Source organism: Micromys minutus (genome assembly GCF_963924665.1).
Source record: "Micromys minutus genome assembly, chromosome: 13".
Lineage (NCBI taxonomy): Eukaryota > Metazoa > Chordata > Mammalia > Rodentia > Muridae > Micromys > Micromys minutus.
Genome location: NC_137982.1, coordinates 2,384,421 through 2,398,171, shown reverse-complemented (window position 1 = coordinate 2,398,171; position 13,751 = coordinate 2,384,421). Strand labels below are relative to the sequence as shown.

General features: G+C 52.8%; 1 protein-coding gene across 2 annotated transcripts in view; it reads left to right on the top strand.

Annotated features, from left to right (window-relative positions):
* The window catches only part of NACC2 (NACC family member 2), a 63,845-nt gene that overhangs the window by 17,685 nt on the left and 32,409 nt on the right, over positions 1-13,751 (top strand). Inside the window, exons 1-2 of one of the 2 annotated variants that reach the window (XM_080927156.1) lie at positions 10,724-10,854; positions 12,121-13,057. In XM_080927156.1, coding sequence (XP_080783282.1) covers positions 12,181-13,057 — 877 coding nt within the window. In that variant the 5' untranslated portion in view covers positions 10,724-10,854; positions 12,121-12,180. Of the gene's footprint in view, positions 1-10,723; positions 10,855-12,120; positions 13,058-13,751 lie in introns of those variants that run through there. The other variant, XM_080927155.1, reaches the window with a different exon arrangement.

Below are 13,751 nucleotides of genomic sequence, written 5' to 3'. Positions count from 1 at the left end.
GAGCTCTGAGTTCAAGGTCTGCAAAAGCAAGTTGTTCCAGGATAGCCAGGGATGCTAAATAGAAGAAACCTTGCCTTGAAAAACCAAAACCAAAAAATCAAAAACAAACACCACCCCCACCCCAACCCCCACCCTTTAGCAGGCCCTCTCCAGACCTGGCCCCGGCCAGCCTCTAGTCCACTCACTGCCTATTGTCTGTTGTAGGTACATTGTATTGACAGCCTAGAGGAAAAGGCTTTTCTCACCTATAACACAGTATCACATTCCTTCCCTGTACTGCAAATCATATTCTACCATCTGATTTTCCAAATTTCACTTATCCTTCCTTGCTTGACAGATACTTGGGCTCTTCCCACCCCTTGGCTATTGTAACCAATGCCTCTAGTATTCTGTACTTTGCAAACTTTTGTGTAGATGATGTGTTTTCATTCCTCTTGCCTACATGCCTTGAAGGGGAATTTCTAGGTCATGCAGAAATAGTCTGACCTTTGGAGGGAGGAGTCTGCATTTCATGTTTTCACCACTGGCTATCATCTGCTTTCTAGTCTCTCTTTCTCTCTCTCTCTCTCTCTCTCTCTCTCTCTCTCTCTCTCTCTCTCTCTCTCTTGTCTTTGAAGACATGGTTTTTCTGTGTAACTTGCTTCTTTCTCTTTCAGTCTCTGGTGCTCTCTTTTGTTTTGGGTGCTGGGAATGGAAGCCAGGGGCTGGGTTACATGTTAAACCCATATCCCATCCCAGACCTAGCTACATCTGCTCCTCATTGTGGTTTTTACTTTAGTGTTCTCGATGGCTAATGATACTGGGCGTTTTATGTGTGTATTGGACATTTGTGCCTATTCTTGGTGAAAAGTATTTTTAGATGCTTTGCACATTTTTTTAACATTCTGGGTATAAGTCATATCAGAAATATGACTAACAGGTATTCCTTAATAGATTTCCCCTACTGTGTGCTTGGGGTGGGGTGGGAAGGAAATGTGTGCATGTGGACCTAGAGGCCTATTCCTAGTGTCTTCCCCAATCATTGTCCATCACATTTTTGGAAACAGTGTCTTTCACTGAACTTATTGGCTAGACTGGCTGGCCTGAGAACCCTGGAATCCACCTGTCTCCATTCCTCCGAGGGTTAGGTTACAGGTACTTGCCACTATAGTCAGGCTTCTTAGAGTTTCTGTAGGTCCTCATGCTTGTAGGCCGGTAACCGCCGAGCCACCTCCCAGCCCTTATTTAGCTCTTTGCTGCATTTCAGTCCATGTTTTCTGTGTTGTATGAGGAAAGGCCTGCCTCTCATACATGCTGATTTTGTGTTCAGAGCCATGCTTGGAAGGGAAGTTCTTTCCCAATTGAAAGCCTTGGCATCTTTATTAAATCAGTTGGCTATGCACATGTGAATTCATTTATAGACTTTTCTACCCCAGTGATCTACAGCTGTTTTGTTGTTGTTTTTATCACTACCAGAGTCAGAACTACTGTAGCTTAGAGTAGAGTAGGAGTATGTGTTGGTCTCACTGTTTATCTCTGGCTGTCCTGGAACTCACTTGTGTAGACCAGACTGACCTCAGACTCTCCAATCTTAAATGCTGGGATTAAAGGGTGCACTACCACCCCCAGCATAAGGTAGTAGATTTTAAAACTGTTTGTTCAGTCTGTGAGCCAGTAGGGCTCAGCTTTGTCTTGCCTGTTCTGTTTTGAGGCACATTCCCAAAGCCCATACTAGCCCCTGTCATGCCTGCCTCTGCCTCCCAACGGCTACAGTGAGGGGTATGCACCGCCATGCTCAGTACCTTTTTTAAGTTCTTAGTCTCGATAATAAAAGAAGTTTAGAATGGATTAAGAAGGAAGATTGAGGGTGCTTTTATCTGAGTGAAAACAGAGGCAGGCAACCCAGAAGCTTGGCAGCTGCCGGGAGGAGTGAGATGGGAGAGAGAGAAGAAAGTCATGCTTTCTGAGTTAGGGTCTGAAAGAGCCACAGGTTCAGCAGTGGAGTTTGGGGCTTTATGGGGTGGTTATGTGATAGCTGGTTATGTCTTTCCATGGAAGGAATTCTGGAAACAGCTGCCCTGGGCCAGAGGGTCCTCTGGACAAGGCTCATTCCTCACCACTTGACCCTAGGGTTTTGTTTGTTTTGTGACAGGGTCTCATTAAGTAGCCTTGTCCCTCCTAACCGGAGACTACAGGTGTGGGCCACTCTGCCTGGCCAGCCCCAGTGTTTTGATAGTTTTCTCGGTCTGTTAACACCTGGGAATGATCTTACACTGTTCGGGTTCCACCTCTGCATCCCCGCTTGTCTGAAGCCAAGCAGACCCATTTTATCATCACCAATAGAGTCCTGGATCCAGGGTGCAGGTGTGGAGTGGTCTCCTGTGGACAACGCCCACAAGCCTGTTCCTCCTCCCGTTCTTCAGTCTTAACCTCAAGCCAGAAAATTTACCTGTTACGGCTACAGTGATTGGGAAGGGTGGGCTAGCCTGTGTAGGTGAGGGTATGCTGGGCTAGCCTGTGTAGGTGAGGGTATGCTGGGCTAGCCTGTGTAGGTGAGGGTATGCTGGGCTAGCCTGTGTAGGTGAGGGTATGCTGGGCTAGCCTGTGTAGGTGAGGGTATGCTGCCTGTGTTGTCCTTTAAGTCTTGGTCTCATTTGCATGAGCATTTGTTGACAGACCAGGGTCCCTGGCAGGTATCCAGCCTTGGTGACTGTCTCTGGAGGTGATCAGGCTTAGGCCTGGTTCTTGTTTTGTTGTTTGTTTGGGACATAGCCCTAGCTGTCCTGGAACTCACTCTGTAGCCCTGGCTGTCCTGGAATTAACTATGTAGACTGTACTAGCCTTGAACTCAAAGATCCACCTGCCTTTGCTTCCCAAGTGCTGGAATCCGTGGGGAGTGCCACGATACCTAGCTTGGGCCTGATTTTTAAGAGACCACACCCACTGTGTCTTTTCACAACCCAGCAGATGCTTGTCCTGGTAGCCTGGGCATTTCCTGCCATCAGCTGCCAGCTGCTGTCAGCTCTCACCACTGAGCTTGGGCAGTGAGTCTGGAGGTACCAGCTTGGCCCTCTGGCTGGTGAGGCCCACATGGAGTACCTGATAAGAGCATCATACACAGCCTTCCCAGAGGGCTTTGTTGTTTACTGAAGCAGGATTGGACTGGGGAGGTTCTTGAACCTCATTAGCAGGGATCGACCTGTGGTGAGTCTTGGAGCTGTGAGAGACACCTCAGTTTCTAGAAAGAGTGGCTACTGCTGTTTGCTGTTGGAACTCCCTGACTGAGAACTCCTGTGAGCTGGCCACTTAGGTTTTTCATATCAGCAATTACCTTTTATGGCCGGGGGTACAGCAGCCTGGGCACTTGGTCGTTTTTTTGTAGTCCCGGAGTCCAGTGCAAGTCCAGAGCTCTCCTTAGGGGACTCAGTGGGTGCTGAGTTCGGCAGATGGGTTTCCCAGTTAAACTCTGGCGTGGAACGTGAGCATGGTTCTGTGCAGCCTTAATTTGCCCCCCAGGATTCCTGCTACATTATCCATATTTCCTTTAATTTGTGGGATTTCTAGTAAATGGGCTTAAAAATAGTTCTGGGCCTATTGCCAGGGCAGATGCGGCCGGCAATCATACCAACAGCGATGGGGGTAACCCTGTGTCTTTTGGGCCTGTGCCTCTAGCAGGTCCTCCAAGTTGGCACTCCTAGAGGGGAAAGGTACAGCATCCCACCTCTGAGTAGAAAGTCAGCTTGGGTCTTGGCTAAGGGTGGGGGAGTGTGAAGCACACGTGCATGCACGCGTACACACATGCATGCACTCACATGCACACACACATATCCATGTTTTACCATGGACACCCCCCCCCTCCGGCACAGAGAGGCCCATTCTGCTGGCTGAGAACCGGTTCTGTTTGGTTGTGTTGGTAGCTGGGACAGAGATGTTTATTGTCCAGTGTCTAACAGAGTCTGGCACACTTCTGCACTAGTATCTCTGAGCTATAATAAGGTTGGGGGTACCCGAACCCAGTGCTTGGGTCTGGCTCCCAAGCCTGACATCTGCAGGCTACTGCCCTCCACTCAGTTTTCTCAGGCTCTTGCTCAGCCCACGTCCCCTGGTCTTCTGTGGCACTGAGTTGGCATGTCCTGAGTGAGACAGGCCTGCCTGGACTCACTCAGCACTTCTGGTCCTTGTATTGTTCTTTCCTGGTGGCCGGAAGTGTCCTGGGCAGGTCTTCTGTTCTCTGCACAAGGAGCTGGCCCTTGTCTAGGACCCCGGTTCAGTGTGAGCCTAGGAACGGCTAAGCACGGAGAGCTGTCCTTTGTCTGATGTGGTCCAGGACTCTTTGGGGGCACCCTTGGCAGTCTCAGCAGTATCACTGTCCTTCGAGTTCTGCAGTCTGTTTAAATGCCACCCACCCTCGGGTCGGTGCTACCTGCAGCAGTATGGACTCTCATGTTGCACCCTGGGCTCTGCCTCCACCTCTGGCCCGGAATTTTCCATCTTGTAAGTCTCTTTGCTCTCCTCCCTAAAGGTAGGGGAGTTGTGCCTCTTCTACCTCTGCAGGACTGGAACCTCCGAGGAGCAGCGCTGTCATTTGTGTGGGGATAGGTTCAAGCCCTGGGACTCTTTATTGGCTTAGTGTCCTGGTCCTGCAGTCAAGAAGGGGAGCATCTGGTTCTCCCCAGAAATCCATTCCCAGACAAGGCTATAGGAGGTACCGATGGCCGTGTCCAGCCAGCTAGATGTGGGTGTTCAGGGCCCACAGCGCATCCAAGAGCCTTTCTCCTGCCCAGTGTTGCTGCCCTCAATGCAAAGTGGGGGCGGGGCATCTGTTATGGGTAGGAACTGTGTTGGGATAGGAGAGCGAGGGGAGAGATGCCTTGGTCCTATTTTTAGGGACACACCCAGGTGAAGCTGACTTCCCCAAGGTCATACTTGGGTCCTTTGGGCCTCTGTCACTAGCAGCTACATTGCTAGGGCACGAAAGTGGGGGGCTCCTGGGCTGTCCTCCCAGATGATTTAGTGTTCCTCTCTGTCTCTGATTTACATTAGCTTCTCAAGCATAATTAGAAATGCAGGGGATCTTTGTGTCTTACCTCGCCTCTGACTATTTATGGCATGATATGCAGATGAGGAGATCTATGAATATTAAAAATGGGGTGTTCTGGGAAGTGGCTGTCTGTACTGAGTTGGGTGACCCATAGCCCAGCATGCATGTATGCCACCCCATGCTCAGGTCCCTCACAGCACCTGGGATCCAGGTGACCCTCCCCTGTGCCCTGGTGGGGAGGGTCAAGGTCACAGGCAGCATGGGAAAGTCCGGGTGTGAAAGGAGTCAGCAGGGACAGCTGCTCCTGCTGTTGACAGTGGAGAACCCCCTAGTGGGCCTGGAGCTGGGATCTGCTTCTGCTTCTTAGGGAAGGCTGAGGGGCAGGTGTGTGAGTGGAACTGGCTTTTTAAGTTATTAAACTATGCCCGAGGGAGACACTTTTCAAGCTTACGTTATTTAAATTACAAATACGAGTAGGGAAGATTGTCGGCTCTTCTCAAAACACTACTTAATTCTTTGGAAACCTTCTGGAAGCAGTGTGTAGCTCAGGAGAGTTCTGAATAGGGGCTGCAGAGTGGGGAAGTCGGGGTCAGAGAGGGAGATGGCTTGTGGGGGTACATCCCTGGTGCTTAGACCTCAAGCTCTCAGCCTTCCTACTGCTGTCCCTTTAATGCCATTCCTTGTGTTGTGGTGACCCCTCTGCTATTAAGAGTTGTGATGTAAGTATCTGATACACAGGATATGTGATATGAGACACCACGAGGGTCAGGCCCCCTCCCCCAGGTTGAAAACTGCTGGCATAGAAAAGCACGTAGATGGGTATTTATGCCTCAGGTAAACTGTAGATGTTATAATTGTTACCTGCTTTAGCTGTTCCCTGTGGACATAAGGTTCCACTGGGCCACACCAATTCACAAGGTCCAGTGTTATCAGACGCAAGACTGACCATCATGAGGAAAAATAGCAAAACCTGTTATTGTGATGCTTGGGCCCGGTGCTTGTATTCCATAGAAGACTTATACTGGGTGGTCATGGGTCATGTCTGTCTGCCTCCCCCCCCCCCCACAGAGGCACACAGGCGCACACGCATGTACACATGTTGAGAGCAGCAAGGAGGCAGAGATTGACAAGTCAAGTTTTTTAATTGGCTTACTTTCTTTCCTTTTGGGAAAAGAGAGAGAGAGAGAGAAAAGAATAAAAGCTTACAGGCAAACATTGTGTTATGCAGTTAGAACAGGATCCTGTGGTGCTGCTGGTCCAGGCCTGTGGTCTGGAAGGAGAGAGCCTCATCTTAGGGGTTTAAGGAAATGTATCATGTTGGGGAACTGCCTCTTCTGTGACCCAGTGCTAGAGAGGTCCCTGTGGATGGAGGCTGAGCTCTAGCCTCCTCGGTGGCAGAGCCCTAGGGACCTTGTGCATACTGACTCTGGTCCAGTGAGTTGACAGGGCCACACGTCCCCTTCTTGCTCTTGTCATTTGATGACCAAAGACTCTCATGCTCTGGATGTCAAGGTTAGGAAGCTAGAGGATTTGATTGTCGGGTGTTGATGGTCTGTGGTCCCCATCTTCTTATCTCTACCATCTAGAGGGGTTCAGAGGGGCAAACAAGCAGCACATGCAGTTTCCATGGCGTCCGAGGCCAAGCCAGGCTTCTGCTGCCTGGGTCCTTGTGTGAAATGTTATAGATTCCATTAGCAGCCAGGCCTGGAGTGGCCTGTCTCTGCCTGATGGTATTTTAAAAGTTTAATGCAAACCTCAGGGCCAACCTGGTGCCTCACCCAGCTCTCAGAGGCCTGAGCACACCCAAGCTAGCAGCCAGGACGCTGGGCCGGTTAAGCCAGGGCCCCAACGCCCCCTGTGTTTCTTGGTGATGGCATGTCTGGTCAGCTGTTGGGAAGGACTCCACAGAGGTGCAAGCCTCCTCTAGCCTACACTGTGGTAGAAAGAGGTTTCTTTGCTCTTTGCACTGAGCTTCTGCCAGGCTGTGTTCCTGGAACCCCACGTGCTGTGTGCCCCGGTATTTTCCATCTGCAGCCCCTCCTGGGGTTGATACCTTGCACAAACCTTTCCTTGTGCTTCTTGACAGACCCGGTGGGTGAGCCTGTCTGGGAAGGGGCTCTCTTGCAGTGCCTTCTTCCTTCCTTGGCAACTGTGTGGTGATGCCTGTGCGTTTGCTGGGGTCCAAGGCTTCTTATTAGTTTGACAGAATTAAATCCTGCAAAATAATTTAATTTCTCCCTCCTTCTGTTCCTTCTTGGTAGTCGCCATGTAGACACCAAGCACCATCCTTTCCACTGGCTAACACGTCTTCGATGGGGTGGAACAGTTTCTGTCAGATTCCAGACAGGACATGCAGGCCCTAGAGCTGCGACTGGTTTGGAGATGCTGGGAAAGTTGGCCTCTGCTTATTGGTGATCCTGTCCTGTCCTTGGAGGTACCCTTGGAGTGGTTTTGTGCCTGTCAGCGTTTTCGTGTCTTTGCTTCCTAGGGGTGTGGATCTGCCACCCAGGTAAACCTTGGAGTGCTGTGTGGCTGAAATCTGTGCCCTCATTTGAATCTTTCCTGGGAAGTCAACTCTGGCAGGCTCTCCCTTCTGCTTGGGGACTGAACTCTGGCAAGACAGTGCCTGGCTCCTGTGTGCAAGTCTGGGTAGAGTCTAGGACCTTCACCTCTGCCCCCTCACCCCCGTCAGTTTTCTTTCCACATCTACCCGTTGGCTTTAGTGCTTTCAAGGGACTGGTAGGACCTTAACCTCCCTTGAGGGATTGTCTACAAAGCCCTCACCCATCTCTGATTCTGGAGATGTCTAGGAATTCCCAGGAGTCTCCTCTGTGTGGGACAAGAACACCAAAGGTGAGTATGGCAATAGGGCCTCTACTTGGCTTTGGGGTGTTTTCATAGGTTTTCCAAAGTAGGGTACACCCCAAAGATTTTTATGAAGAAACAATTTCTTAGTATAGACACTGTGAGGATGGACGGGGTAAGCCAAGGCAGAGACTGCCAGTTTACTACTTGACTCTAGAAATTTCCATAAGCAAACAAACATAGCATAGGTCACCATGGAGGAACCATGCTGGGAAGGAGGGGAAACAGGGGAATTGAGTTACAGAGAGCCAGGAGGGTACAGTGGTGCAGGGCACCACTACATAGGGTTGGTGTAGACAGTCATGAGGAGGAGAGATGCTGGAGTCAGGTTCTGTCCTTCCCACTTTGGCCCACTTAGATGCAACGTTCCCTCATTCTCCGGCTGCAGCCCAGGGTCAGCCCTGGCTAGTCTTACTTTCATGGTCGGAGCGTAAGCCAAGCCTTTATTTGATTCTTTTCTCCTAAAGTTCAGCTTTGTTTTTGCCCCAGCCAAGGCTTCTAAGAAAGCAACCTAAAACCAGCTCCAGTCTGGTTCTCGCAGGCTGGGTGCAGGCATCAACGTTACCAGCACAGGTGGTCTGAGGACAAGGTAGCAAATAAGCCAGTTGTCCTTGGTCCCTGGGGACCAGGTCGGCCCTGTCACCTTCTGGGAGTATAATGGCCCCTTCTCTGCATGCGCTGGACTGGCCCAGGTCCTGGGTATTGACATAAATGCCTCACCTGCCGGGGTCAGAGCAGATCAGAGATATCACCGGGCTGGGCGGTAGCAGACCCAGACTACAGGCTTTACTGATTCTGTCTCACTCTGCGCTCTGTAACTTCCCTAGAATCCGCCCTGACCCCACTACACACCTGACACCGGACACTGCAGGTCATAGGAAATGGCTGATGTTGGCAGGACAGAGAATTTAACTTGGCCCACAAGCCAGGCCCACTCTGTTGGAAGGAGCTGGTCCCAGAAGCTTTACTCTGCCCACTGAGTCTTTGTACCTGGTTATTGATCAGCTTAGCCCTGAGTATTGGGACCCTACTGAAGCTGGGTCATAAAGCAGCTTGGCTGGTTTCTTGGCCAGGCTTTGGGAGAGCCTCCGTTTGGGTGGGGTTGCCTGTGGCAGAGGCTGTGGCTCTCTGAACAGAAAGCATCTCTGTGGTGGGTGCTGGACATCTGGGAATGGAGCTTTCTTGTGTGTCTCTGAGTAGCACGGCCCCTCTCTAACCAGACTTAGCAGTTATCCAGTGGCACATACAGCCTTGAGCACACTTCGTCTTGCCCTAGGTGGTCTTGTGAGGCCTACCTGTTCGACTTCTGGAAGAAAGCAGCCACTAAGTGGTGGAAAGGTGGAGGGATGGCCCAAGGTGATCCTGCCAAGCCCTGGGTCTCTTGGCTGATGGAGAACAGTGGAACTAAGCCCTAGGGCCCAGTGAACCTCATGGCCAGCCACTCTGAGGGTTCCCATTATCTCCTTTAAAGAGGTAAAGAGGACAGAGGCTGGTGCTGGGGGCTCTACAGGCCGGCCTTGCTTCCACACCTGTATCCCCACCTTGTATTCCACAACAACCATCCCTGCTCAGGGACCTTTTGTCTGGAGCCCACACTGTAAATAAGGAGGTGCCAGATGGCTCTTTTTGTTGTTGTTCTCTTGGTGTCTCCGAGGGTACACTGGGAAGGAGGGAGCGTTAATACTGCCACCTCCTCGGAGCCTGTGTCACCTTGATAGTACCTCTTCTCAGTAGACACCACCACTGCCAACCTTGACCCTCTCCTTTCTTGCAGGTACAAGTTTTCCTTTCTGAAAGCACTGTTAGTGACAGTGAGGAAAACGGAGGCAGGCTGTCCAATAGCTCTCCCTAAGGCCCTTGCAATTAAGCAATTGCTGTAAGCCTGGAAGAAGACCTACCCTTTGCCCAAGCAGAACATGACTGGCCCTTCCCAGAAAAAGACCCGGAGAAGGGCATGGGAGACATCTTACTTAGCTGCATAGTTGGTCTTTATTGGAAACAAGTGTTTTAGGAAGCTGAAGGAGGAGGCACCCTTTACCTTACCGGGGTCAGCCTGGCCATAGAGTTCCTCCTGTCTTACAGAGCCGGTCAGATATGAGGAGATGGGAGTGTGATAGAGGGACCTACAGGGAGGGCTTACTGTTAGGGAGCCTGTGGCTCAGAGAGTGTTCGGCTCTGAGGCCTCCCGAGGAAAAGTGGGGGAGATAGCTCCAGGGTCCTAATCCCTTCCCAGTCTGTGCCTCTTTAAGGACCCCTTAGCATCCCCCTTCCTGCTCCCCATCTCCTGGCTGTGCTTACACTTCTTCCTCATTCCCTTGCCTCCTGCCCAGTCTCTTGCTACCCAGGAAGAGTTAAGTTCGACGCGCTGCCAGCTCTGCAGACTGTTTGGAATAGTTTAAATGCTTTGACACTGGGTCTGTACAGGATGGCAGAGAGGCAGTTTACTGGGTAATTCATATGCAAAACTGCACTATAAATTTCCAAGCTGTCTCAGTTGCCGTGGCACCACGAAGCATTTCTCCACGTACAGTACAGTATTTCTGCCATCTTTGTTTGCATTGCAGTGAGTCATCAAAAGTCTGTCTTGCACCAACACCCGGAGCCGTGCATTCCTCTGGCACCAACGCGCCACTGTTTTTAAAGCTGGGGCTGGGAGCTGGCATTTACTTCAGCTCCCAAATCAAAGGCGGCTATTCATTCCCGAGAGCTGCCTGGATGTTCGTCTGCATCCGGCTGCTTCATTGAGATGCTGCGCGCTGCCCGGGAGAGCCGGCCTGGGTGCAGCTGAGCTGCGGCCGCCGAGCCCAGCGCCCAGCTCTCTGCCACCCCCACCCCTCCTGCAGGGCTCCTCACGCCCTCCCCACCTCAGGGTTCCTTGCTGCATTCCCCGAGCAGCTGGCGGGCCGGTGTGCGGGAGCCTGCTGCCAGGCTGAGTGGGCAGTGTCTGCTGCCGGCCACAGCCGCTAAAGGTAGGTCTTTCCTCTCCGGCTCGTGCCTGCCGGCCAGCCCAGCAACTTCTCTGTAGCGGGGGCACTGCGGGACGCCCCGGCGCTGCGCCCACCTGCCCAACTACTGGCGCAGGGTGGCTCCGCCCTCCTCTACATCCACCCGGCGCCTCTGCGGCCGCCCGCACTTTCCTCCCGCGGGACACAGCGGCCCTTTGTGCGGCTCTGCAGAGTTGGGCCAGGGCCTGCGCCTTCTCCGGTCACCCCCCTTTCTCCCAGCCATCGGCAGAGTCCTGTGCCGATAAACAGTGGCAGCTTGCCCTCTATCCCTGCCCCCTGGCGGGCTTAGTCCTGAGACCCTTCTACTTACCTGGGCTGGGACCAAGCCAGCTGGGATTGGCCGGTTTTTGGAAGTGGGGCGGAGAGGAAGGGCGCACTGGCGGGAGGCTGCTCTGCGACAAGCACCAACTCCTTTTTTATCCCTGAGGGTGCACAGGACTAGGGTCCTGGTTTGGGGCACCAGGAGCTGCCAGGAAGCACAGGGTGTACTCAGAGCCCCTCTGCCCGGCAAACAGAGGTCTGTCCCCAAGGAGAGAGCAGAGAAAGGAGCCCACTGAGCTCTCCCTCAGTCCTCCTTCCCTGTTCCTCCTTATCCGGCAGAGGAAGCTTGAAGCTGAGCAAGGGCTGTGAGAGGGGGACAGCTGCTCTGCAGTTCTTCAGAGTGCCCTCCGCAGGCTGCTCAGCGGGCAAAGAAGAAAAACAGACCTGAAACTAAAGCCCTCCCTGCTCTGGGACATCCTTCTCAGGGAAAGCTATGCAGTGAGGGGCTTTGGGAACTTTTTTTCTTTAGAGGAGGAGTCCCTGAGATTACTCCTGGCTCGGCCCTTACACCTCCCACCCCAGTCAGTGGGTGACATGTACAGCTGTCCATTTCACTCCTGTCTTGTTTTCTGGAGGGTTCAAGCCTCTGTCCTGTGTCCTCTGCAAAGATGGGGAGAACAAAGCCCTGCCCTCAGAATAGTTGGGAGTAGTCCATGGCTCTGTGGACAGAGGAGGTGATGGGGTTCCTAGGCCTGTGTAGGGTTAGAATCACTGGCCTACCTCCAAACCAGGATCTGAGTCCTGAGGTACCTCCCCACCCCAAGTTCTTCTGGAAGGAATGTTCTAGCTAAGGATAATGTCTTAAACAGGGCACTGCCCTCCCCTTCCCTTGTCAGAGGCTGGGAGCAGGTTGTTAGACAAGGGTGGGGGGCATCTGGCATTTAACTGACTACAGCGTTCCCCCAACAGATGTGCCTCACCTGGGCTGCCCCACGCTGAGTCTAAGACCCACCCACCACAGCACCCACCATGTCTCAGATGCTGCACATCGAGATCCCCAACTTTGGGAACACAGTGCTTGGCTGCCTCAACGAACAGCGCCTGCTAGGCCTCTATTGTGATGTGTCCATCGTGGTCAAAGGCCAGGCCTTCAAAGCCCACCGCGCAGTCTTGGCCGCCAGTAGCCTGTATTTCCGAGACCTCTTCAGTGGTAACAGCAAGAGTGCGTTCGAGCTGCCAGGCACCGTGCCGCCGGCATGCTTCCAGCAGATTCTGTCCTTCTGCTACACAGGGAAGCTTACCATGGCGGCCAGTGAGCAGCTCGTGGTCATGTACACAGCCGGCTTCCTGCAGATCCAGCACATCGTGGAGCGGGGCACGGATCTCATGTTCAAGGTGAGCTCACCCCACTGTGACTCGCAGACCGCCATGATCGAAGATGCCAGCTCAGAGCCCCAAAGTCCCTGCAACCAGCTGCAACCGGCCACTGCCGCCTATGTCACGTCTCCTTCTGTGCCCATCCCGCTTCTGACCCGTGTAAAGCACGAAGCTATGGAGATGCCACCGGCCACTGGCCCGGGCCTGGCTTCCAAGCGCCCACTGGAGACGGGCCCTCGAGACGGTGTGGCAGTAGCTGCAGGTGCTTCAGGGACACCTGGCACAACCCCTCTGAAGCTGCCTCGAGTCTCCTACTATGGTGTGCCGAGCCTGGCCACTCTCATCCCCAGTATCCAGCAGGTACCCTATCCCCAGGGGGAGCGGACCAGTCCTGGGGCCAGCAGCCTACCCACTACTGACAGCCCCACCTCCTACCACAACGAGGATGAGGATGATGACGAAGCCTATGATACCATGGTAGAGGAGCAGTATGGCCAGATGTACATTAAGGCCACAGGAAACTATGCAGGTAACAAACAGCAGGGCTTGGCATGTGCCAGCCTTGCAAACAGCATACAGAGGGCATACACAGAGTGGGGCTTTATAGGATTGCAGTCTGGTGTGGAAGGTCACTATGCTGCAGGCAAGGTGTGTGGTCTGGAGGAGTTGGGCAGGAGCCCAGACCCTGCGAGTGGGTCTGACACTAGTCTATTCGAGTTGCAGCATGCTGTGCAGAGTTTCTGCCTGACATCGAAGGAGCTGGGGGTCTCAGTGGCCCAGGAGTCCCTTTGGGGTTTAGTGACTCTTGCACGTTTGTATTATTTCCTAATGGAGCTCTGGGCCTTCTGGGTCTGGGTAGATAGCTTCTGTTTCCTTTTCAGGGGGGAGAACTGGAGCTGGTTTTCTCCTGATAGCAAGATACAGTGCTACTTACTAGCCACTGCATTGGGCAGGGCGAGCAGGCCCTCTACAGTGAATCCACCACTGTATAGGGCCTTTCACTCCTGCTGACCACCAGTTAGGAATCCAGGCAAGGACTCAAGACCACTTTATTCCTGGGACCCCAAGGCTTGGAGGTTTCTGTGATGCAGACCCTATTAACGGTGTCCCTTTCCCACTATGTTGATATGGGGTTGGGGCAGAATCGGTATGAGCTGAGGGCAGTGGATACTCCTGGGATTCCACAGAGCCAGGAAAGGAGCCACCCTCTACTCATCCCTCAG